This window comes from Thamnophis sirtalis, unplaced genomic scaffold (genome assembly GCF_051295495.1).
Source record: "Thamnophis sirtalis isolate CommonGarterSnake01/CBP01778 unplaced genomic scaffold, rThaSir2_p1.2 scaffold_10, whole genome shotgun sequence".
Lineage (NCBI taxonomy): Eukaryota > Metazoa > Chordata > Lepidosauria > Squamata > Natricidae > Thamnophis > Thamnophis sirtalis.
In genome coordinates, this window is record NW_028261390.1 from 62,508,663 (window position 1) to 62,531,378 (window position 22,716).

The window sequence follows — 22,716 nt, forward strand, 5'->3', positions numbered from 1 at the left end:
ATCTTTACCTTTAAGTTTAAAATCCTAATTTTTGTTTCTCTTTTACATCTTTGAAACAGACATATTAATCAGTTTTTGCGATAGTGGATTGTCCTCTAAAACCACCTTTAAATTCTAAGACTTCTCTTCCATGGCAGTTCCCCCTTTCCCTTGCTTTTCATATGTGCCCAGCTAAACATTAATGCACATCTTTAAATTCAAATGTGAAACCAGTCAAATCTTATATTGAGGATTACTCTACCCGTGGGTGGTATTTAACTAGCTCAAATTCAAATACAATAGAGGCAGTCCTCGTCTTATGACCACAATTGGGCCCAGAATTTCTCTTGCTAAGTGAAACATTTGTTGAGTGAGTCTTGCTCCATTTTGCAAACTTTCTTCCCGCAGTTGGTAAGTGAACCATAAAAGCCAACACAGTTCTAGGCTGCATCAACAGAGGGATAGAATCAAGACCACGTGAAGTGTTAATATCATAAGCCATCACTCTTCTATGCTACAGTGAAGAAGACTGTTGTGAAGCACAAAATAGCTGATTATAAACAGATTTGTTGTTTCTTCTTCATTTAACAGGTTTTTGGATGTGCTCTTGCTACCATTAGGTATGAACAATACCATGCAACTTGCCGATTTTTAAGGTAACTGCTCCCCCCCCCCTCCTAAAGTGTGTGTTTTAGATAAGAAGTGAACAGCCACAGACTTACAGAAGTAACTTTATTGTTTTACAAAATATTTGAGATTAAGCATTCAGGCTAGTAACATATTCTATTCTATTCTAATCTAAACTGCATTCCATTCCTGTCCTATCCTATCCTATCCTATTATTCTATTCTATTCATATTCTATTCTATTCTACTCTGCATTCCATTCCTATCCTATCCTGTCCTATCCTTCTATTCTATTCTATTCTATTCTGCATTCCATTCCTGTCCTATCCTATCCTATTTTATCCTAACCTATTATTCTATTCTATTCCTATTCTATTCTATCCTACTCTGCATTCCATTCCTATCCTGCCCTTTCCTTCTATTCTATTCTATTCTATTCTATTCTAATCTGCATTCCATTCCTGTCCTATCCTATCCTATCCTATCCTAACCTAACCTATTATTCTATTCCTATTCCTATTCTATTCTATTCTACTCTGCATTCCATTCCTATCCTGTCCTATCCTTCTATTCTATTCTATTCTATTCTATTCTAATTTAATCTAATCTAATCTGCATTCCATTCCTGTCCTATCCTATCCTATCCTATCCTAACCTATTATTCTATTCTATTCCTATTCCTATTCTATTCTATTCTACTCTGCATTCCATTCCTATCCTGTCCTATCCTTCTATTCTATTCTATTCTATTCTATTCTATTCTATTCTAATCTAATCTGCATTCCATTCCTGTCCTATCCTATCCTATCCTAACCTATTATTCTATTCTATTCCTATTCTATTCTATTCTATTTTATTCTATTCTACTCTGCATTCCATTCCTATCCTGTCCTATCCTTCTATTCTATTCTATTCTATTCTAATCGAATCTGCATTCCATTCCTGTCCTATCCTATCCTATCCTATCCTATCCTATCCTATCCTATCCTATCCTAACCTATTATTCTATTCTATTCCTATTCCTATTCTATTTTATTCTATTCTACTCTGCATTCCATTCCTATCCTGTCTTATCCTTCTATTCTATTCTATTCTGTTCTAATCTAATCTAATCTACTCTGCATTCCATTCCTATCCTATCCTAACCTATTATTCTATTCTATTCCTATTCTATTCTATTCTACTCTGCATTCCATTCCTATCCTGTCCTATCCTTCTATTCTATTCTATTCTATTCTATTCTATTCTATTCTATTCCATTCCATTCCATTCCATTCCATTCCATAAGTGCAACCAAACTGTGTTGATGATATTACTCCAGCTTTCCTTTGCTTTAAATACCTGCAAGGGTCATTAAAGGCAAGGATTGGTCACAAAGTTACTTTTCCATCCCCATTCTAATGCAAAGGGTCACTAAACGTGACGGTCGCTAAAATGAGTACTATCTGTACAGCATAGAGCTGGGGTCTCCAACCTTGGCAACTTTAAGACATGTGGACTTCAACTCCCAGAGTTCCTCAGCCAGCAATTCTGGGAGTTGAAGTCCACAAGTCTTCAAGTTGCCAAAGTTGGAGACCCCTGGCCTAGAGCAGTGTTTTTCAACCTTGTCAACTTGAAGATGTCTGGACTTCAACTCCCAGAATTCCCCAGCCAGCGAATGCTGGCTGGGGAATTCTGGGAGTTGAAGTCCAGACATCTTCAAGTTGACAAGGTTGAAAAACACTGGCCTAGAGAATCTCTACTTGTCAGTTATAGAGATTGTCACTGCCAGTTTTATTAAAATAATTTCCACTTCCAGTCTTTCCTGGAGGGGGGAAAAAAAAGCTATGTATTAACAGAAAAGAATTAAAAGGGATAAAATTGGATTCTGTGCATCGGTACTAAACGTAATAGGTGTTAAGTGATTTTAAAAAAGGAAAAACAGATCTTTGGCTTCAGCTAGGAGTGATCAGTCATTCTGCCCTTTGATGTTCGCAAGACCATGTCAAACTTAAGCTCTTTTGCAGAGCAGACTATATTCTTCAGAACTGTTTTAATATTTCATACATACCTGGGTTATTTTTGCTTCAAGACTTAAAGACCATAATTAATATATGCATTTAGCTGTAAAGTTTCTCAGATATCCTTACATCTAACAGCGACATTGACAAATGCATAATGAGTTCACTCTTATTTAAATATTTACTAAAGATACATACTTTGTAAGTCAGTATCCAAAGTTCTTCACATAGTTTCTGTTCCCCAAGAAACCAGATTCCTGATCTGGACAAAAACCCCTTTTATTAAACGAATGTGAATTCCTCTCATTCACATTCAGCAAGGCCTGGAAACAGTCTTTCCAAGGAATGTTTATGACTACAGACCTTATCTATCTTGGAAAGATGCCAAGTAAATATTTTCCAAATGAGGTGCTGTGCAAGGAAAGGCTGGGCACAGAGTCTCTGAGATTCACGGACAGATCTTCACACTCCTGAAGTGAATCTAACAACTGACCGAATGAATTGTTTCCTGCAAAAGCCCCCTCCCCTTTCGCTCCTCTTTTATTTCCTCAGGGAGGGGCCAATCACCTTCCACTTGTGACTTGACTCCCAAGTCTACCCTGATTTCTGAGTTGTTCTTTTCTTCTGGCAGCTCTACGCATGCGCACACTGGGAAGGGGCTCTAACTGTTCTTCTGCCTCACTGCTGTCTTAGCTCCATAGGCACCTGATCACTGCCAGACAGCCTCAGCCCAATCTCTACCTCCTATGCAGAGCCCTCGTCTGAGCCTTCGCCGGCCTCCAGGACTGGCCCATGCTCCTCCCCAACCTCCTCCTCCTGCTGGCCGCTGGCAGGCCACAACAGTTCCACATATTAATAAATGCAATATATATTAATAGCAATAGCATTTAGACTTATATACCGCTTCATAGGGCTTTCAGCCCTCTCTAAGCTGTTTACAGAGTCAGCATATTGCCCCCAACAATCCGGGTCCTCATTTTACCCACCTCGGAAGGATGGAAGGCTGAGTCAACCTTGAGCCGGTGAGATTTGAACAGCCGAACTGCTGAACTGCAGTCAGCTGAAGTAGCCTGCAGTGCTGCACTCTAACCACTGGGCCACCTCGGCTTAAAACCTTCCTGCTTTGTTTAGGCTGGTATACCTATGAAACACACAGATGACCAAGCTGTAATTTTCATCAGAGTTAGGTGGGGGCAGAGGGAAAGTCAGGAAGATGACAGTTAGTGGGGTGTTATTCCCTTTAGTTGTTTTTATTCGACCATTGTTACTAAATGCAACAGAATGCCATTTATTGTCCACATTTATTGTTCCAAATTCTTCTTCTCGTGCCCTGTCCCTCATCGGACGTTGGCGATCATGTTGGCGATCCTATTCTTTATCAGCAGCCGCACAAAAAAGTGCTGCTGAGTTTTGTCCAAACCAGTCCCTTAGATTTTGAATGCCATGATGTTCTTCTTCTGCATGGACCTCATTCACCTTCAGTCTTTCCCTGGAGGATTAAGTGGAGTATGCTCAGAGGTGGTATTCAGCTGGTTCGGACCAGGCAAACCGGTAGGTCAGATGTTCAGCTTGCCCCCCCCCCCACTTCTGCTTTATCCTGTCCTTTATTTCCTGCTTTCTAGCGCATCTCAAATCATGCGGCACAACTGATTCCCCCCCCCCCAGCTTTATTTACCATTGCTGACTTGGAAGGTAAGCAGCTGAGCTTCTATCTAAATGCTCCATTTTCAGCACTGTTGTTAAACCGGCAGCATCCCACCACTGAGTATGCTGTATTTTTCTGGGTGTCCCACAGTGGTGGGTTTCAAAAATTGTTCTAACCTACTCTGTGGGTGTGGCCTCCTTTGTGGGAGTGGCTTGCTGCCCATGTGACCGGATGGGAGTGGCTTGCCACCCATGTGACCGGATATGAAGATGCCGACGACACTTGTCAGAACCACCTTAAATTACCTCACACACAGCACTGGCATGCATAAGAATATGATGTAAACTTGTTTTTTAAAAGGCATCTTTGGTTTGCGTTAAAACAACTTCAATACACGCAATGTTCTGATTGCGCCACAAACGCAGTAGTCATCCTTACCTTTCACAGAGGCCCTGAGTTTTATAAATAGGAGCATGACAGTGTAGAATAATCATATCCAAGGACCAGTGGTGGGTTTCAAAAAATCTTGGAACCTCTTCTGTAGGTGTGGCCTGCTTTCCGGGTCCACTGGTGGAACCTCTTCTAACCGGTTCAGTAGATTTGACGAACCGGTTCTACCGAATAGGTGCGAACTGGTAGGAACCCACCTCTGATCTAAATGCTTCATTTTCAGCACTGCGTGCACGCATGAAGCGTGTTGCTGTTAAACCGGCAGCATCCCACCACTGAGTATGTTGTATTTTTCTTGGTGTCCCATCACATGTCTGAGATATTCTAACTTTCACTTTTTTATGGTTTTGATGATTTCCCTTGGCTTTCCCAGGTGCTTCATCACCTCCTCATTTCTGATTTTGTCAACCCAATCTATACATAACAGCCGTCTATAAATCCACATTTCAAATGCTTCTAGTTTCTTCAAAGTTGCTTTCTTGCCAGAGACCAACTCTCCACTCCATAGATCAGGATAGAAAAGTTGTAGCCTCTGGCAAGCCTGATTTTCAATCTGAGGCTTATGTTGTGACTGCAGAAGACCTTACAGCGTCTTAAAGACTGAAAACTTTCAGGAATGTGATGTCGTCCCGTCCCCCACCCCCGGTTGTTCTCTTCATTATATAGTTGTCCATTAGAGGGCACAAGATACCAGTTTATAAAATCATGTTTAGTTAGAAGAAGAAAGACAGGCTGCAAAGGATCTAAATAATTTCTCAACATATGAGAGCCCAAAATTTCTGTAGCTAAGCGAGACAGTTGTTAAGTGAGTTTTGCATCATTTTACAGCCTTTCTTGCCACAATTCTTGCCATAATTGTTAAGTTAATAACACAGTTATTAAGTGAATCTGGCTTGCACATTGACAGTGTTCTGACCCAGCCTTAGCAGAAGCAAGAAACAAACTCCTTGTCACCAAAAAAACCTCCTTTATTTACCTCTTGTGAATTAATGGCATTCACCCACCAAAAAAAGCCAGACAATAGTCTTTCAAGGAGTTAACTGCAATACAGACCTTCGCTCACCCGCGCCTCATCCATGCATGCACTCAGCCTTTCGCACATGCGCTTTGGCTAAAAAAAGTGCCTAAATGGGGCGGGCATAGAGCCAGGGTGGGTGGGCGGGGCCACCTGCAATTTCACTATCGGATCGGGTAGTGGAAACTGCCAAACCGGCAGAATTCCACCTCTGGTTGCACCTAAAGTTTACAAATTTAACAATTGAGGATACTGTACACCTCCACATTGCCAGTGCAACAGTGGTGGGTTTCAAATCCGGTTGGAACAGGGCTGGCGGCGTCCCCATGGACGCGTGCAGCTCACGTGCAAATACGTGCAGTGCACGCATGTATCTTAGCGCCTCCATGACGCTCTGCAATGCTCCAGCTGCTTCACGGAGCATCGCGCAGGTGCTGTACTCACCATGCGCCTGCCCAGAAGCGCAGAAGCCTTTAAACACCGGTAAGGAGCTCGGGCAGGGGTGGGGGTGTCCTTCAGAGCACCATACCGGAACCGTATCCGGTGCTCCAAGTTGGCTCCGGTATGCCCGTACTGGGGCGTACTGCCTACAACCCACCACTGCAGTGCAACTTCATGCCACCTCAGATTTTCCACAGTGGGAGAAACTTGTCATACAATTTCCCTCACTTAAAAAGCTGCATTATTCATGTCGATGGAGCAGGATATAGAAAACGGTATAATGCTGTGCCCAAGCATTATACAGCCAATATGGACCTTCTACAAATAGGGACCATAACTTAAATTATGTCCCTTATAACAGTGGGAGCCTTATTGGTAATTGGGAGTGAACAATTTTTCACACTTGAAATAGACATGTTTTGCATAAATTAGGTGATAAAATGAGCATGTTGCCTTGGATTTAAGTATGAGAACTTATAAACCGTATTGGACGAAACTTAAAGATACAGTGGCCAGTCAGACCTATGGCAGAAAATGAGAGCTTATAGGTTTTTCATTTGTGTTTATTGGAGATAATATACAGTAAAAAGTAACAGAGTTGGAAGAGACCTTGGAGGTCATCTAGTCAACCCCCTTTGCTCACGCAGGAGACCTGTATTAGGGATTCGAACTGCTGCTTGACAAGCTCAGTGTCTTAGCCACTGAGCCACTTAGTCAGGGAATAGTAGGTGTCTTTATTTGTAGTGTTATGAAGGCTTAGTGTGTAAACACAGTTACACGTTTGAAATATTACCAGAAATATTGGAAAAATATGTTAGCAAAGCATTTAACACCATAATTTGTGATACCTGCCTTTCATCTCCTTATAATTCTGCATCTGTAACCATATCAATGTACATTCTCAACCAGCAGATGTCAATGTATAGTAGTATCTTGTTATCTTAACATTAATTATGTTGAGTTGTGTAATCCATTGATAATAGCTAAAATGCATAGGGGCAGCCTAGGATGATTAAAGCACTGTAGACCTCAGCCCACTAAAAATTCAGATTAGATCAAAAATTATCCTCAAGCAAAACACTCTCAGAGGAGCGAGTGATCTCACCAAGAACTAAGATTTGAATAACTAGAGAGCCATCAAAGCTTCCTGCTACCAAATGTAGGTTTGTTTTACATATTTCAGTTTTGGAACAAATATTTCATTAGCAATTCTAATATCTATTTGCCTTGTTTTTCTGCAGGAAACTTCCACTGTTCTCTACTTGGCCGTCAGAAAAAATAGATTTTATCATTCATTGTTCTCTACAGAAATTATACAGGTTGTTATTAATAACATGTATCTTGCTAGAACAATTAGTAATACATGGCAGATTTTCTACAGGTACAAACCTGTATTATTCATTCGTTGGCAATGTCCATTTTGCTGTTCAAATTCATGGAGACCTAACCTTAAATGGATTTGCGTCCAGTGGGATTTTCCCATGTTATTTCCCCAGGAAACGTACATAAGCGAGGCACAAAAAATCAGTGCTCTGCTAAGCATACTCATGTGCCCTGAATTCTTTGGCAATGTCCATTTTCCTGTCCAAATTTATAGACACTGAACCCTAACTCTAAGTAGAGTCCCCCCCCAAAATTGGGATTTTACCAGGAAACATACATAAGACAAGCTAAAAAAATATGAAACAAATATGTATTATTCATCAGGCCCACAATCTTGTACTAGGCAAGTTACTGTATTTTCCTCCAACTCCAAAAAAGGAAAAGATTAAAGAGGTTAAAAAAAAACACCTTATAAACTCTGAAAAATCTCCAATGGGAAGCTTGCTTATCTTGTCAATTCTAGCCAAACCAAAGTGTATGTGTGTGAACATGCAGGCCAGAGATCATATTACAGAAGCAAGGGTGAGGGAGAAGGGTAGTTACACTGTAAGAAAAGGACATTCAGAAGACAAAATTGGATATTAAAAAAAGAAAAGAAAAAAAAAGAAGACAAAATTGGATAGAGATGAGGCAAGGTGATAAGGGAGATTGACAGAAAAAAAGATGGGTTTGCAAAGTTCAGCAAGTATTTGTGCTGAACTCAAGCACAAATTTATATATTAAAACCAGTGGCTTTTACTTGCATTTATTTTTTGCATGTGTTTAAACTCTAGCCCTGTTAGGTGCAAGAAATCAGGGCGCCGACTAGCGGTTAAAAGCACTGCAAATTCATTTCTTGCACAAAAACTCTAAACTGATGATGTGTTTGACGCCTCCCTCGGGATTAGCTCAGTCATGTCCAGTTTAGTCATTGCAAATCCTCTGAAAATATTCCCAGGGAATATTCAAGGGAAAGTAGAAGCCCTACTTCTAACGCTCTCATTCACTCTCCATAAAAATTCCCTTTTTACAATCCTGTAATCCCTTAATTCGAAGTAGAATCGGGGCAACTGGATGGAATTAAAGTGTTTACTGGCCAGATGTCCGCAGAGAGTTTTTTTCTTTGAATCCTAGGAGAGAGAAACATTTGCCTCTACGTGGGATTGAACAGTCAACCTTCTGAGTGGGAGGCACCATTCTTCACCCCTAGACCACTAGGCCGCTCTATCTATATGGGAGGTTAAGTGTGTGCAGTAGGTTATGGAGGAGGGAGACTGCCATTGTTACCACCATTTCTTTAAAAGTAAAAATTCTAGGTGGGAAAATTTTTAAATTTGAAAAAGTTCAGATTTTTTAAAAGTCCATACAATTCAGGAGATTGAAGAAACAAACCAATTATGTATTATGCAGACCTTGGAGAGAAGTAGCTGTTATACAGCCAGTACTGATGGCAAACCTCTAAAGTGATCAAAGTACTATCAATCTTAAGCAAAATATTGTAATTTATTTGAGGAATGTATATCATATTCTTCTCTGTGGAAAGTTCTCATCATTGTTTACCATTAAGATTTCTAAGAAAAGGACACTGAACAGTCAACATTAAAATAGAAACACGAGTAGGCTAAATGAAACAGCAATTGAAATTCAATGTTGCTTTTAGCATATTTCATATACTTTCAGACTACAGCATGAGTTAATGATCATGTTGAGTTAAAAACCTACTTACTGAGTAAGCTCTGATAGTCTGTTTTTCCTTTGTATTTATAGAGCAGGAACAAGTGTTATAATGGACAGCCTGGATTCTGACTTCATTGTTATTGTAAAATCAGTAAGTATCTTTAAACAGAAAACAATAACAAGTGTTATTAATGCATCACTTGATTTGCTAAAATTAATACTGACTACAGCAGTTTATCAACTTTGTGGATACTTTAAGATGCTGGGTGGGGAGTTGAACTCCATATATCTTAAAAGTTGTCAAAGTTGGAGTGGACTAAAGTGAGAATACATTTTAAAACCCTGCAGAGGTGGTATTCAGCCAGTTCTGGCCAGTATGTATGTATGTATACATGTATGTATGTATATATAAAGTCACAACCCCTGGTATGCCCAAATATGGGAGGAAGGTCTGGATGGTCTCTTGTGACGAGCTGAAGGACAGAGAATGGAAGTGTGACCTTCCTCCCATATTTGGGCATACCAGGGGTTGTGACTTTAAATATATACCTTTCACCCTGGCCTGGCTGATAAGGAGTCGAGCCCTGTAGCTCAATGGTTAACACATCTGCCTAAGAGGCAATAGAGCACAGGTTCGATTCCCAGCAAGGGTATGGCTAGCTGATGAGAGCTAAATAGCTTGAAATAGATCTATACTAGTCTCCCTTTATTTATTTATCAGCATAAATATTACATACATACATACATACATACATACATACATACATACATACATACATACATACATACATACATACATACATATATATATATATATATATATATATATATATATATATATATATATATAGTCACAACCCCTGGTATGTCCAAATATGGGAGGAAGTTCACTGCTTCCATTCTCTGTCCTTCGGCTCGTCACAAGAGACCATCCAGACAGAAACCCAATATTTTTACTGTTGCCTTTGTTATATTTGTGTTTTATTTGTGCTGATAAATAAATAAAGGGAGACTAGTATAGATCTATTTCAAGCTATTTAGCTCTCATCAGCTAGCCATACCCTTACTGGGATTATATAATATATATTTCATATATATTATATATATATGAAATATCTGTTTTTAGATGTACAATTTAATATTGAGTCTAGTATCTGGTCATGCCTCAGCTTGGAATCAGTGTCATAACAAATAGTTTTTATTTCACTTTATATTGGTGCTTGTATCCTTTTGTTTATTTTGAAGACAAAATGTTTAGCCTGAGTCGAGATGTACAATAAGCAGGAAAATGTCTGGAAAGAAGGAAATAGATATGGTAAAATTTAAACTTAAAAAAATAGGTTGCTGCAGATTCTCAAAGAGATACAATTCTAAAGCATTGGCAGATGCTTTATAGAAATTCTTTTATTACAATGAGCAATTGGAGATTAACCCAACTTGTATAGGATGCAGGTTGGATCGGAATATTGGCATTATAGTTCAGGTTATTGGAAAAGGCTGAAGACATAGATTATGTCTTATAGATAGACATAATAGATTTTATTTTATTATGAAATTTATATGCCGCCCATCTCACTATCCAAAGCAACTCTGGATAGTTTAGAATAAAATCATAAATACTAAAATGAACAAGATTAGGTAGTCAACTAGAAAACAAAGCATGAATGGTGTGGTGATTTGGTTTGGTAGAAAAATGAAACTGTTAAGACACATAGTATTGGAATTTATAATAAACAGTATTTCTCACATTATGGAAAATAACCAAGGTAATTACAATATTCAAATTCTGTGTTTTTAGTCCAGTATATTTTAAACACATGCTCACGGTATTTCCAGTGGAGTTAATGAGACATCTTGAGACCACGCCCCAACTATTAAATTTGTATTTTAGTTCATAAAAAAGAATAAAGGTTAAAGATAAAGAAACAAAACAAATAATAAACCTTCTCCATGAGTTTATAGGGCTGTTGTACAGAGGCAGCTAGGCTTGATCCAAGGACAATTGACACTCAAGATAATGGTAATTATTTTAACTTAATCGTTTCCTCAATATAATCCTTGATAGATTAATTTGTGCGCAATAAAATTCAGTATATTATAATCTTTGTAACTATTTTCTAGGTCAAAAATCGGTTTGTACATGCAGTTTGCTACTGTATTTCCTAGCATTGAGTTTTTCAAGTGTATTTTGCTCTACAGTTTGAAACTATGTTGATAAATTATCAAGATAACTGATAATTTCAAATGCATTTAGACAGACCTGCAAAGAGAGTTACAATTTATAGCTTAGTAATCAGGATCTTTGTTAGATAAAATGAAGCAGATTTTGCAGGCACTTACTTCCTAATTGGCACAACAATGCAACTTGAATGAATCAACTGTGTTTCCTGATTCATTTTTTCCCCTTATTTTAATTAAAACCAAATTTAGCTAAAATCTACAGGCGCCATGAACTGATTCCAGCAGGTTTCATATTATAAACCTTTGGTGTTTATAGTACAATCAACAGGGGGAAAAAAGACAAGAATAGAAAAGAGATAAAAAGATTTACAAGTATTAAAATTTAGTTCAAAAATTGTAATGCTTTTAGACGGATTCTTTAAAAGATTATATACATGTCTATGTGTATGTGTACACACAATTTTAGACAAATTATAATTTTAAAATATTTAAATATAGATAGGCCAATAAACTAATTTCAACATACACATTTTCAAAAGACCTCTAAGCCTCTCCTTAGAAGCTGTTCATGATTGTTTAATTGTGATCTACATCTTTTTGGTCACCTGATAAAGCTACAGGGGAAATTACACCTAAATGCAAGCCTGAGAAACAAGGACCACAGGTAAGACAATACTTTATGGATGGATGTGTGGATGTGTATACGTGCCTAAAAGGTTCTGCAATCATAGTTTGTTATCTTGTCGTGGAAAAACTTAAGACACCAACAGGCAGTATTTTATGATAACCTTAGGAAAGCTAGGAAAAGCTACAGTAAAACAATGGTCTCCTGTAACTAAAAGCAAAATCAATAGCAATAGCAAAAGCAGTTAGACTTATATACCGCTTCATAGGGCTTTCAGCCCTCTCTAAGCGGTTTACAAAGTCAGCACATTGCCCCCACAGTCTGGGTCCTCATTTCGCCCACCTCGGTAGGATGGAAGGCTGAGTCAACCTTGAGCCGGTGAGATTTGAACCGCTGAACTGCAGATAACAGTCAGCTGAAGTGGCCTGCAGTACTGCACCCTAACCACTGCGCCACCTCGGCTCGATCTATCAGATTTATCAGTTGAATTTTAGATATGGTTATAGTGATTGAAGGGGACGCGGTGGCTCAGTGGCTAAGACGCTGTCGATCAGAAGGCGGGCAGTTTGGTGGTTCGAATCCCTAGCCTTCCATCCTTCCGAGGTGGGTAAAATGAGGACCCAGATTGTTGTTGGGGGCAATATGCTGACTCTGTAAACCGCTTAGAGAGGGCTGAAAGCCCTATGAAGCGGTATATAAGTCTAACTGCTATTGCTATTGCTAAGTCAAATTCACTTAATAACCGGGTTACTAACTTATGAACACGGTGGGACGCGGTGGCTCAGTGGCTAAGACACTGAGCTTGTCGATCAGAGTGGTCGGCAGTTTGGCAGTTCGAATCCATAGCGCCACGTAATGGAGTGAGCTCCCGTTACTTGTCCCAGCTTCTGCCAACCTAGCAGTTCAAAAGCATGTAAAAAATAGCAATAGCAATAGCAATAGCAATAGCAGTAGACTTATATACCGCTTCATAGGCCTTTCAGGCCTCTCTAAGCGGTTTACAGAGAGTCAGCATATTGCCCCCAACAATCTGGGTCCTCATTTTACCCACCTCGGAAGGATGGAAGGCTGAGTCAACCCTGAGCCGGTGAGATTTGAACCGCTGACCTTCTGATCTAGCAGTAGCCTGCAGTGCTGCATTTAACCACTGTGCCACCTTGCAAGTAGAAAAATAGGAACCAACTTTGGTGGGAAGGTAACAACGTTCCATGCACCTTCGGCATTTAGTCATGCCGGCCACATGACCATGGAGACGTCTTTGGACAGCACTGGCTCTTCGGCTTAGAAACGGAGATGAGCACCGCCCCCTAGGCTGAGGAACGACTAGCACATATGTGCGAGGGGAACCTTTACCTATAGCGATTGAAAATGGCCTTACATGTACAACTGACCATTGACAAAGGATTGTTTTACAATCAGTTGATAAGGGGTACAAATGGGGGTTCCAAGAAATATGGAAATCCCTGTATCTAGAAAGAGGGCACTAAGCCTTCGAGGAGTATAAATGTCAATGATCCTGGATCCCACTTTGAACAACAAGAACAAGTAAACATCTCCCTTAAACATCAGCATTTTTGAAAATGTTGCTGCTTATGGAGACATATCGTCCAACTGATGTACAAAAGTTATAATTTCAGGAAGATGCGTCTCTTGAGGGAGTAGTCAGGTGATGTTTGTGGGGGAAATGGTTTAACAATTAAGCTGCAGTGCTAGATTCTTTGACTTTTACATTAAACAAACAAGGAAAAGCAGAAATACTCACAACATGCCAAAGGCATATATAGAGCAATAAAAATAAATAAAACAAGACTAATCAATAATATTTTATTAATAATAATTATTACACAGTAAAAAAAATAGAGAGAAATGTTTTGAAGTAGGGTTGAAAGAACTAAATACCCTTGAGAGAAAAACTTTCAATGGCCCAGCAGTTCCACAAATGTTTCTAACTGAGAATAGCCTCATACTGAAATTCCCCCAATCACACACTCGTAGGAGCAGATTGTTGTACAGGATATTCGAAGATGATTAAAATGAACAGGTTGTAAACCCTTTCAAGGTTAAACCTGTTCTTATTTTCAATTGGGCAGATCCAATGACTTCTCCATTTCTTTCTTGTTAGTTACACTTACCAAACTAAATTAAACAAAATATTATCTTTAGAACTGGCCACAGGTGCCATGCGGAGCCCTCTCTGCGGGTACATGAGTTGTCACCCAGCTCAACTCTACCATGAGTGCATGCGCGCCTCCCGCCGGCCAGCTGATTTCTGGGTCTCTGCCACATATGTGGGAGATGAGTGCATGTACAGGGCGGTCTGGGGGGTTGTGCGCATATGCAGAGGGGTCATGTGCATGTACGTGGTTGAGGATGAATGGGGAGCGTGGGGGTTGCAAGCACGCGTTGGGGGGTTGCATGCATGCGCGGGGAGTAGCACACATGCATGGGGCAGAGGGAGCACAGCAGAGGGAGCGCAGGTGGTTGTGCATGCATGCACGGGGGGGCAGGTCACAGGGGGCGGGGTGCTTTGTATTATGGGTGTGGGCACACGCACATGTGCACGATTTCAACACGTGAGGAGAAAAGGTTAGCTATCACTGCTTTAATATAATCAGTTGTGCTATAGTTACCAGTTAAGTCAAAGCGAAATTCTTAATAATTAAAAGGCTGCAAACTATAATTAAGGGGGGGAGGGAATAATTCATTTAACACACTTTTTTCTTTTCAATGCAGGTAGTTTCCTTAGCTGCCCAGCTGCTAAAGATAAGAACTCTTAAGCAAGGTGATATTTTTGTGAGTATTAGAAATGTACAAATTGATTGAACATATGGATATGTTTTTAAAATGCTGCAGATATAAAGAAAATCTAAGTCAGTGGGGAAGTCAGATTCACTTAACAACCATGTTACTAATTTTACAACTCCAGTGATTCACTTAACAAATCTGGCAAAATAGTTGTAAAATGAGGCAAACCTCATTGAACAACACACATTTTGGCTCAATTGTGGGCATACGTTGAGGACCACCTCCAACAATTTTTGGATTGGATGTTAATTTCTAACTATATACGTGTAACATGATGTAATCCTAAGACCCCAGCATCATGCTGCAGGCTTCAGTAGGCCTGAGGGAAGGCAAAAACGCCCCCATTTCTGCCTTGCCCCAGCCCTGATGAAGCCTGCAGAGGGCTGCTGGGGGCTGAGGGAAGGCAAAAAAGCCTCCCTTTTTGCGAAAAACAGCCCGTTTTTTGCAAAAATGGGAGGCGGGGGTGGGGCTTCGGGAGGCTAAAAATAGCTGTATTCAGTGTATAATTGCACCAACATTTCTAAGCTCTTTTGGGAGGGGGGGAAAGCTGCGTCTTATATTCCATAAATATGGTAATTAATATGCGGGAACTACAGAAGGCAACGCCTCTCATCCTTTGTACATATGCTAATACATTCCTACAAACCATCTCAGTTATTTTTGAAGTCGGATTTATTTCCAGTCTTGGTAGCCAGCTAAAACAAGAAGATGCATTTTTGTTGTATTTGTTTGTGAAGAATCTTCAGGGGAGCAGTAGAATCTCATCTTGTTCGTGATTTCTCACTCCTCTGCATTCCTTTTATGTGGCTCCATTTTCTTCATCTTCTTAAAGCAAACTAAATTTGGCCTGGGTTTTGATCAAAGCATTTCTCCCGTTTTAAAAAGTTATGATCCAAAACAGGGACCAGGTGGATGCCCTGTCAACATTTTTTAACATGAAGATCTTCAGAACAATAACTCTTTATCTATGTTAACATCTCTGTAGCTTATAATGTTCATAAATATAGAAGTGTTTCCAAGGCTGTCTTTAATAAAATGAGTTTGGCTTGAAGAAATCAATAACTTTAAGCTAACCATCAAGTCTCAATTTTCACCACAATGCAATATATATTTATGATTGATCTAAACTGAAAAGAACGCTAAGGAAAATAATACCACATTTAATCTTTACACTTTACGATGAAGAATGCCGAAGAAAAGGTGACCCTCATTTGGGAGAAGAAATATAATACTCTGTTAACAACAAGCATAAAGAAAGACGGATAGAAATAACTGAAAACTTAGACTTCAACCCAATGGTGGGTTTCACATGCGAAGAAGCATCTAGCCTCCTGCCACCACCACTACCAGTTCACCCAATCTGGGACGAACCGGCAGAAACCTACCTCTGCTTCACCCATAGTAGCCAGAAAGTATGGTCCCTATTATGGAAACTGGGAGAAGTAACTCCAATTCTTACTCAGAAAACCTAAATATCACCATCTCAGAAAGCTTTACCTACCGGTATAAATGTCCCTTTAGATCAGGGGTGTCAAACTCGATTTCATTAAAAGCCACATCAGGGTTGTGTTTGACCTTGTGGGGAGACGGGGAGAAGCTGAAGCAAAAACATTGCATATAGTTGCACAATTATTAGTATACTCAGTCACCAAATCCTGCGCACACGCGTGAGGAAGAAGTTGCCATACCAACAAGACTGATGTTCACCTTAATGACCCAATAAGAATAACATCTGGAACCCTTAAATCCACACCACTCTCATGGTTCCATGTACTTTCTAATATTTCCCCTCCTGATCTCAAGCGACAACAACAGATAGTGGGAAAAGATAAACATGCACGAAATTCGGCACGTATGTTCCTCTTGGCTTCTAGGTTCTCGCTAAGAAAGGCTTTTGCGAAATGACCATCACATCACCAGTAATTCTTATAACTGCCAGCTGCCGTATAGTAACACATTCTGATGCTACCCCTTTGCTAAACTGGCCATTGGCGTGGCCAGTGAATGACTCATCCAGCATGCAGGCTGGCAGTTTAGACATTCTACTCCCTCTCGCCACCTGGAACTCTGTTCCAACCACCAGTTGCCTCACATTCCAACTGCCAGTTGCCTCACATTCCGTTACCTCAGTTCCACTCCTTCACTCAGGAGCGGTGTGGGGCTCCTTACGTTTCGTAGCGAAGCATGGGTATCCAGCTAGTATAGACACACATACACATTTGTTGATGCTTTATTTAAAGTAAATTTGTATATCAGTGATTACATGGCTGATGCCATATGCTAAACAAATAAAAAATCTTTCCACTGCAACTAATTTTTAAAATACCTATTATACAAAGAAAAATAAAACAAAGGATTCCTGTTTTTAATAACTGGATAGTATTCTGAAGTAGGAAAAATAAGATTCAGAGTTAGCTGGCACAATAGTGCCCAAAGTCACTTGACACTGAGATAGGCAGCATATAAATGTAATAAATAAAGTAAAATAAATAAACAATTCTAAAAAAAATGGAAACAATATTATTAGCATTAATTCATTCATTATCTTAAACTATCATTACAGGGACTGGCCAATTTAATGGACAAGTCATGTTCTCTTCAACTCAGTTTGGTAAGTCATTATTTTAGAAAAAAAGAAAATGTGTTTACCTTATTTAAAAAATAATGTTAAGATTGAAGATTACCCTTCACTGTCAATTCAGAAATCAATATTCTTTGTGAAAAAGGAGAGCATATAAATAAAGTGAACAATTCTTCAGAACTGAAGAAGCTTCTTAGATGAGAATCAGGAGGGTCCGCAAAATATTAAAATCAAAGCTGAATGCTGAAAACATAATTAAAGCCATTACATGGGCACTTCCAGTGATACGCTACTCAGCTGGAATCATCAATTGGACTCTGGCTGAACTGGAAAACCTGGACCGGAAAACACGCAAACTTTTGAATATGTACCACGCTTTACATCCACGAAGTGACATCGACAGGTTTTATCTGCCAACAAAAATAGGGGGCAGGGGGCTTTGGCAAATCCATCAAACTGTAGAAGAAGAAAAATGAAGTTTGAATGGTTATGTGAACCAAAATACAGAAAAATTGCTGCAGGCTGTGAAAACGGAGAACAGCATAAAAACAACAGAAACAAAGGAGAAAAACAGCTGGATGACAGATTAAATAGATGGAAAACCAAAGCTTTACACGGACAGCACTTGAAAAACATTGAAGGAAAATGTGATGACAACTTGACATGGACATGGCTTAAGATGGGAACCACCAAGAAAGAAATGGAAGGTTTAATACTGGCTGCTCTAGAACAAGCACTACAAACTAATGCCATGAAAGCGAAGATACAAAAATCCACTGACAACTCAAACTGCGGACTTTGCAATAACAAAGTCGAAACTGTTTCACATTTAATATATGAATACAGCAAAATTGCACAAACTGATTACAAAGCTAAAAATGACCGAGTTGCTAAATTAATCCACTGGTCATTATGTAAAAAATCTGATTTACCTGTATCCAGAAAGTCATGGGAACATAAAGTGGAAAAAGTGATCGAAAATGAGAAGGTGTTGTGGGACTTTCGAATACAAACGGATCATCATTTGGAGCACAACACGCCAGATATCATGGTTGTAGAGGGCCGAAGTGTACAGTTTATTAATATCGCTGTTCCTGGAGATGCCAGATTCAAAGAAAAATAACTAGAAAAAATAATGAAATATCGCGACCTGGCCATCGAAACTACACGGCTATGGATGAAGCATATAACAGTGATACCCATTGTCATCGGGGCACTTGGCACCATGTCCAAGAATTTTACAAGATACATCAACAAATTGCAGCTTCCTGCAATAACACCAGCGGAACTACAAAAAACTGCGCTACTTGAATTGAATTGAATTGAATTGAATTTATTACATTTATATGCCGCCCTTTTCCCCAAAGGGGACTCAGGGCGGCTCACAATCCAAGTCAAGGGAAGGGGTACAGATAAGGAATAAAAAAGACGAACAGAATAATGCACAATTTAAAAGCACACAACAACCATACCATTCGAGGGGGGGGGCAAAAGCTCTTTAGCCCCAGGCCTGTCGGAACAGCCAGATTTTAAGGGCTTTGCGGAAGGCCTGGAGGGTGGTGAGGATTCGAATCTCCACGGGGAGCTCGTTCCAGAGGGTCGGAGCAGCCACAGAGAAGGCTCTCCTCCGGGTGGTCGCCAGTTGGCATTGGCCGGCGGATGGAATTCGGAGGAGGCCTAATCTGTGGGATCTAATCGGTCTATTGGAGGTAATTGGCAGCAGGCGGTCTCTCAAGTGGAACATCTTAGATTTTAAGAAGGTACTTGGTTGATACCTAGGATGCTGGCAGCAAACCGTATCAACCATTAGCACCAGTGACTGGTATTTAATGCATTTTTGAATGTTCAGTTGGCTGAGTTTCATGTTTAATGAATAAAGTATATAATGATAATAATAATAATAGACTATGGGATAACAGAGCTGTGCTAGTTTTTCTTCTCCACTTCCTAATTTAAAAGTGAACACGGTATAACAATCACGGGAATTGTTACTATGGAAGCAGCCAGCTCCACTGAGGAAAAGTTTTTTCTTACCAAAAAAGTTTCCTGAAGAAAAAAAAACCTAGTTTTTTGGCCTTGGTAACATATAGATAAGTCTAGAAGTACTGATTTGGTCTCCTTATGCAAGGATGTTTCTTGTATATAATCATTTTTTAAATTACATTCTTTTTATGGTGGCTAAATTGACTATCGAAACAATATAGTAGTTATGAGTAGGTATCTTTTTATTCTTGTTTCTTCATTTGACTTTATTTAAATAACATTAAGATGCCATTTAAAATTTCCTACATGCAGCAGTTTCCCGAGAGACCAGTGACTTTATGAAATTAAGAAATATAACTATGAAATTATGTAGGAAATGATATGATTCTAGGGCTTTAAGCTTAAGTGCTACAGAATTGTTGTGCTCTGTCTTATCCACTTAATTTTGAATAGTAAATTTAAACAAGAAATACAAGACAAGAGCTTCAGCGAAGAGCATACTTATCTGCGTTCCAAATAAAACATTTTTGGGTTAAATTCTAGCCGCTGCTACAATTTATTGCGAAACAACAAAACGGAAAGCAATAAATATTTAGAATAACTGCTAAAGTACTTTCATACATGTTCACCTTGTATTTGCCGCCTAAAATGTGTCTTCTGAAACACATAAGGTATAAATTAATTAAATCGGAACTCTTGCTATGAAACGGTGTTAGTTCATATATGTATATTTTCCTACTTTGAAACCAGGTATTGAATGTGATTTGTTGTTGTGTTTTGTTCCTGGTTCAAATAAAACTTTTTTTTGGGGGGGGGGTGTTGTTCCCTAATTAATATCAGCCCTAAATAAGTTTTAAATTTAATTGTGAGTTAGAAATAGCAGACACAAAGAATGCACGTCTGATAAATCATTTATTGGACAGTAACATTTTCTCTGATAGTCTCTTCATTTTATTTGGAAATTTGAATATACTGTTCTTTAGACAAACCATCTTCTTGATAAAAATTCTCATATTTGGATAAGATTGTTCTCAGGGGTGGGATTCAGCCGGTTCGCACCTATTCAGGAGAACCGGTTGCTAACTTTCTAAGCAGTTCGGAGAACCGGTTGTTGGAAGAAATCTCCTTTTGTTTTTCCCCACTTTACAGGGCTAATCCTGTAAGGAAGGCAGGAAGGAAACACTCGGGTGTTGTTTCTAGCTTAAGCTTTATTACCCGGCTTACAGAAACTGCCTCTCCCGTTAACCCTCATTACATTGTAACAGCTAAGGCAAAGCGCCCATCAATGTTGAGTTGGCCATGTCCATATGGTCACATAACCACCGAGCCCCACCTACCCAGCTGGTCATTAGGTCAGAGAACTTGTTGTTAAATTATTTGAATCCCACCACTGATTGTTCTTCATCTTAACACTAAAAATAGTCTTTTGTTGTGGGCTACATTTAAATAAATGTTCTACTTTTAGCAAGCATATATGAGTACCGATTAATGAGGGGTGGGCTGCTATATGTTTCTGGGTTTGGGGGAACTTCCAAATCCCACCCCTGGCTGGCCCCACCCACCCCACCCCGCCCCTCCCAAGCATGTTTTGGATGCGAGGTACGTGAAGGGCCCGTGGAGAGGCTCGAGGAGGGGGGAAAAAGGCCTCTAGGAAGTTCCAGAAGGCCTCCAGAAAGCCACCAGAGCTCGGGGGAGCCAGTTTTCGCCCTCCCAGAGACTCAAGGAAAGCCTCCAGAGCCTGATGAAACAAAAACACCCACCCACTGCCGTGGTGCAGGAGGCCGACTGGGCCATGCCCACCATGGCCACGCCTACTCAGCAACCGGGCAGAGAACCCATTGCTGAAATTTTTGAGCCCTACCCCTGCAATAAATACTTTAACTACCTTGATACCAGTGATGTTTTCCGGATCCTGTTCCAACCGGTACAGTTGGAACGGGCCCGGCTGTTAGATATCTATCCTAACCACAGTTGTTTCCACCAAGGTCCTCTGTTTCGGCGGGAACAGAGGTTTAATCCTATTGATCGAAGGATCTGACAGCTCCCTATAAAAGGGCTGCTGTCAGACTCAACGTTCGCTGGATTGTTCTTACTAGTTGTACTCAATAAAGAGTTGTTGTTATCATTAAGCCTGTGTGTGCCTATCCATTACTCAATCTAACACCGGCGGCGTCCACATGGACGTGCGCAGCGCAGGTGCACACGCGCACAGTGCGTGCATCTTAGTGCCTCTGCGATGCTCCAGCTGCTCAGCGGAAGCACCGAAGACTTAAAAGACAGGTAAGCAGCTTGGGTGGCCGAGTGGGCCCTCCGGAGCACCATATCCGGTGCTCTGGGTAGGCTCCGGTACGCCCGTACCAGAGCGTGCCGCCTGCAATCCACCACTGCTTGATACCTTTTTTTTGATATTTCATCTCAGATTTATTTTATACATAACACAATAGTGTGTAGCCTTAAAATATGGATTACTTATCTTGTTTAGAAAAAGAGATTGTTATTTCTATTGTCCTGTTTCCACAGATCAGTGAAGGCGCAGAGTGCATATTTATTCCCAAACGGCTGTTTCTGGAAGAAGCAACCACTAAATCAAGGCAGATGGCATTACAGATGTTCAGAAGTTACCCCACAGAGAGGATGATCCAGGAGAGTTACAATGTACAGCAAACATGGAACAGATACAAGAACAAACTTATTAAACAGTACCTTAAAAGGCATCAAAAGTAGTAATGGCTGGTAAATATATTTTATAAGCATTGCAAGCCAACTTTTTCCTCCTGATAAGAAAATACTTACTTGTGAAAATATATGACAATAACTATTTTTAAAAAACACATATCCGTTTCTTTTGTGTATTGTAAAATGGATTTATATTCACTGGTGCTTTTATATCAGTGTGTGAGATATTGGTAAGACTTAAGGAGTTGAAGTCCACAAGTCTTAAAGCTGTCAAGTTTGAACACCCCTGGAGGTTTTTTTTCTAAAGGGTTAGGGGTGCAAGGGTCTTGTAACTTGACAGCTTTAAGACTTGCGTGCTTCAAATGCCAGAGTTTCTGAGCCAACATTTTGGTTGCTAAGCAGGAGCGTTGTTAAGTAAGTTTCACCACATTTTACAAGTTGGCCACGGCCACCCAGTCACATGACTGCCAAGCCACTCCCATCCGGTCACATGGCTGGCAAGCCACTCCTACCCAGTCACATGGCTGGCAAGCCACTCCCACAAAGAAGGCCACACCTACAGAAGAGGTTCTAAAACAATTTGAAACCCACCACTGCCAGGTAGGCATCCACAGATTGCTAGATGCACGATGCTATTTCTTATGTTGAGCACCAGGAGAGGTCAGTTTGG

At 40.0% G+C, this 22,716-nt stretch overlaps 1 protein-coding gene across 2 annotated transcripts in view; it reads left to right on the forward strand.

Annotated features, from left to right (window-relative positions):
- The window catches only part of LOC148043912 (cyclic nucleotide-binding domain-containing protein 2-like), a 48,480-nt gene that overhangs the window by 24,808 nt on the left and 956 nt on the right, over positions 1 to 22,716 (forward strand). The window contains exons 7-14 of one of the 2 annotated variants that reach the window (XM_087723795.1): positions 571 to 635; positions 7,398 to 7,475; positions 9,286 to 9,346; positions 11,158 to 11,215; positions 11,991 to 12,040; positions 14,735 to 14,794; positions 17,370 to 17,417; positions 21,891 to 22,103. In XM_087723795.1, the coding sequence (XP_087579921.1) occupies positions 571 to 635; positions 7,398 to 7,475; positions 9,286 to 9,346; positions 11,158 to 11,215; positions 11,991 to 12,040; positions 14,735 to 14,794; positions 17,370 to 17,417; positions 21,891 to 22,094 (624 nt within the window). In that variant the 3' untranslated portion in view covers positions 22,095 to 22,103. Of the gene's footprint in view, positions 1 to 570; positions 636 to 7,397; positions 7,476 to 9,285; positions 9,347 to 11,157; positions 11,216 to 11,990; positions 12,041 to 14,734; positions 14,795 to 17,369; positions 17,418 to 21,890; positions 22,636 to 22,716 lie in introns of those variants that run through there. The other variant, XM_087723794.1, reaches the window with a different exon arrangement.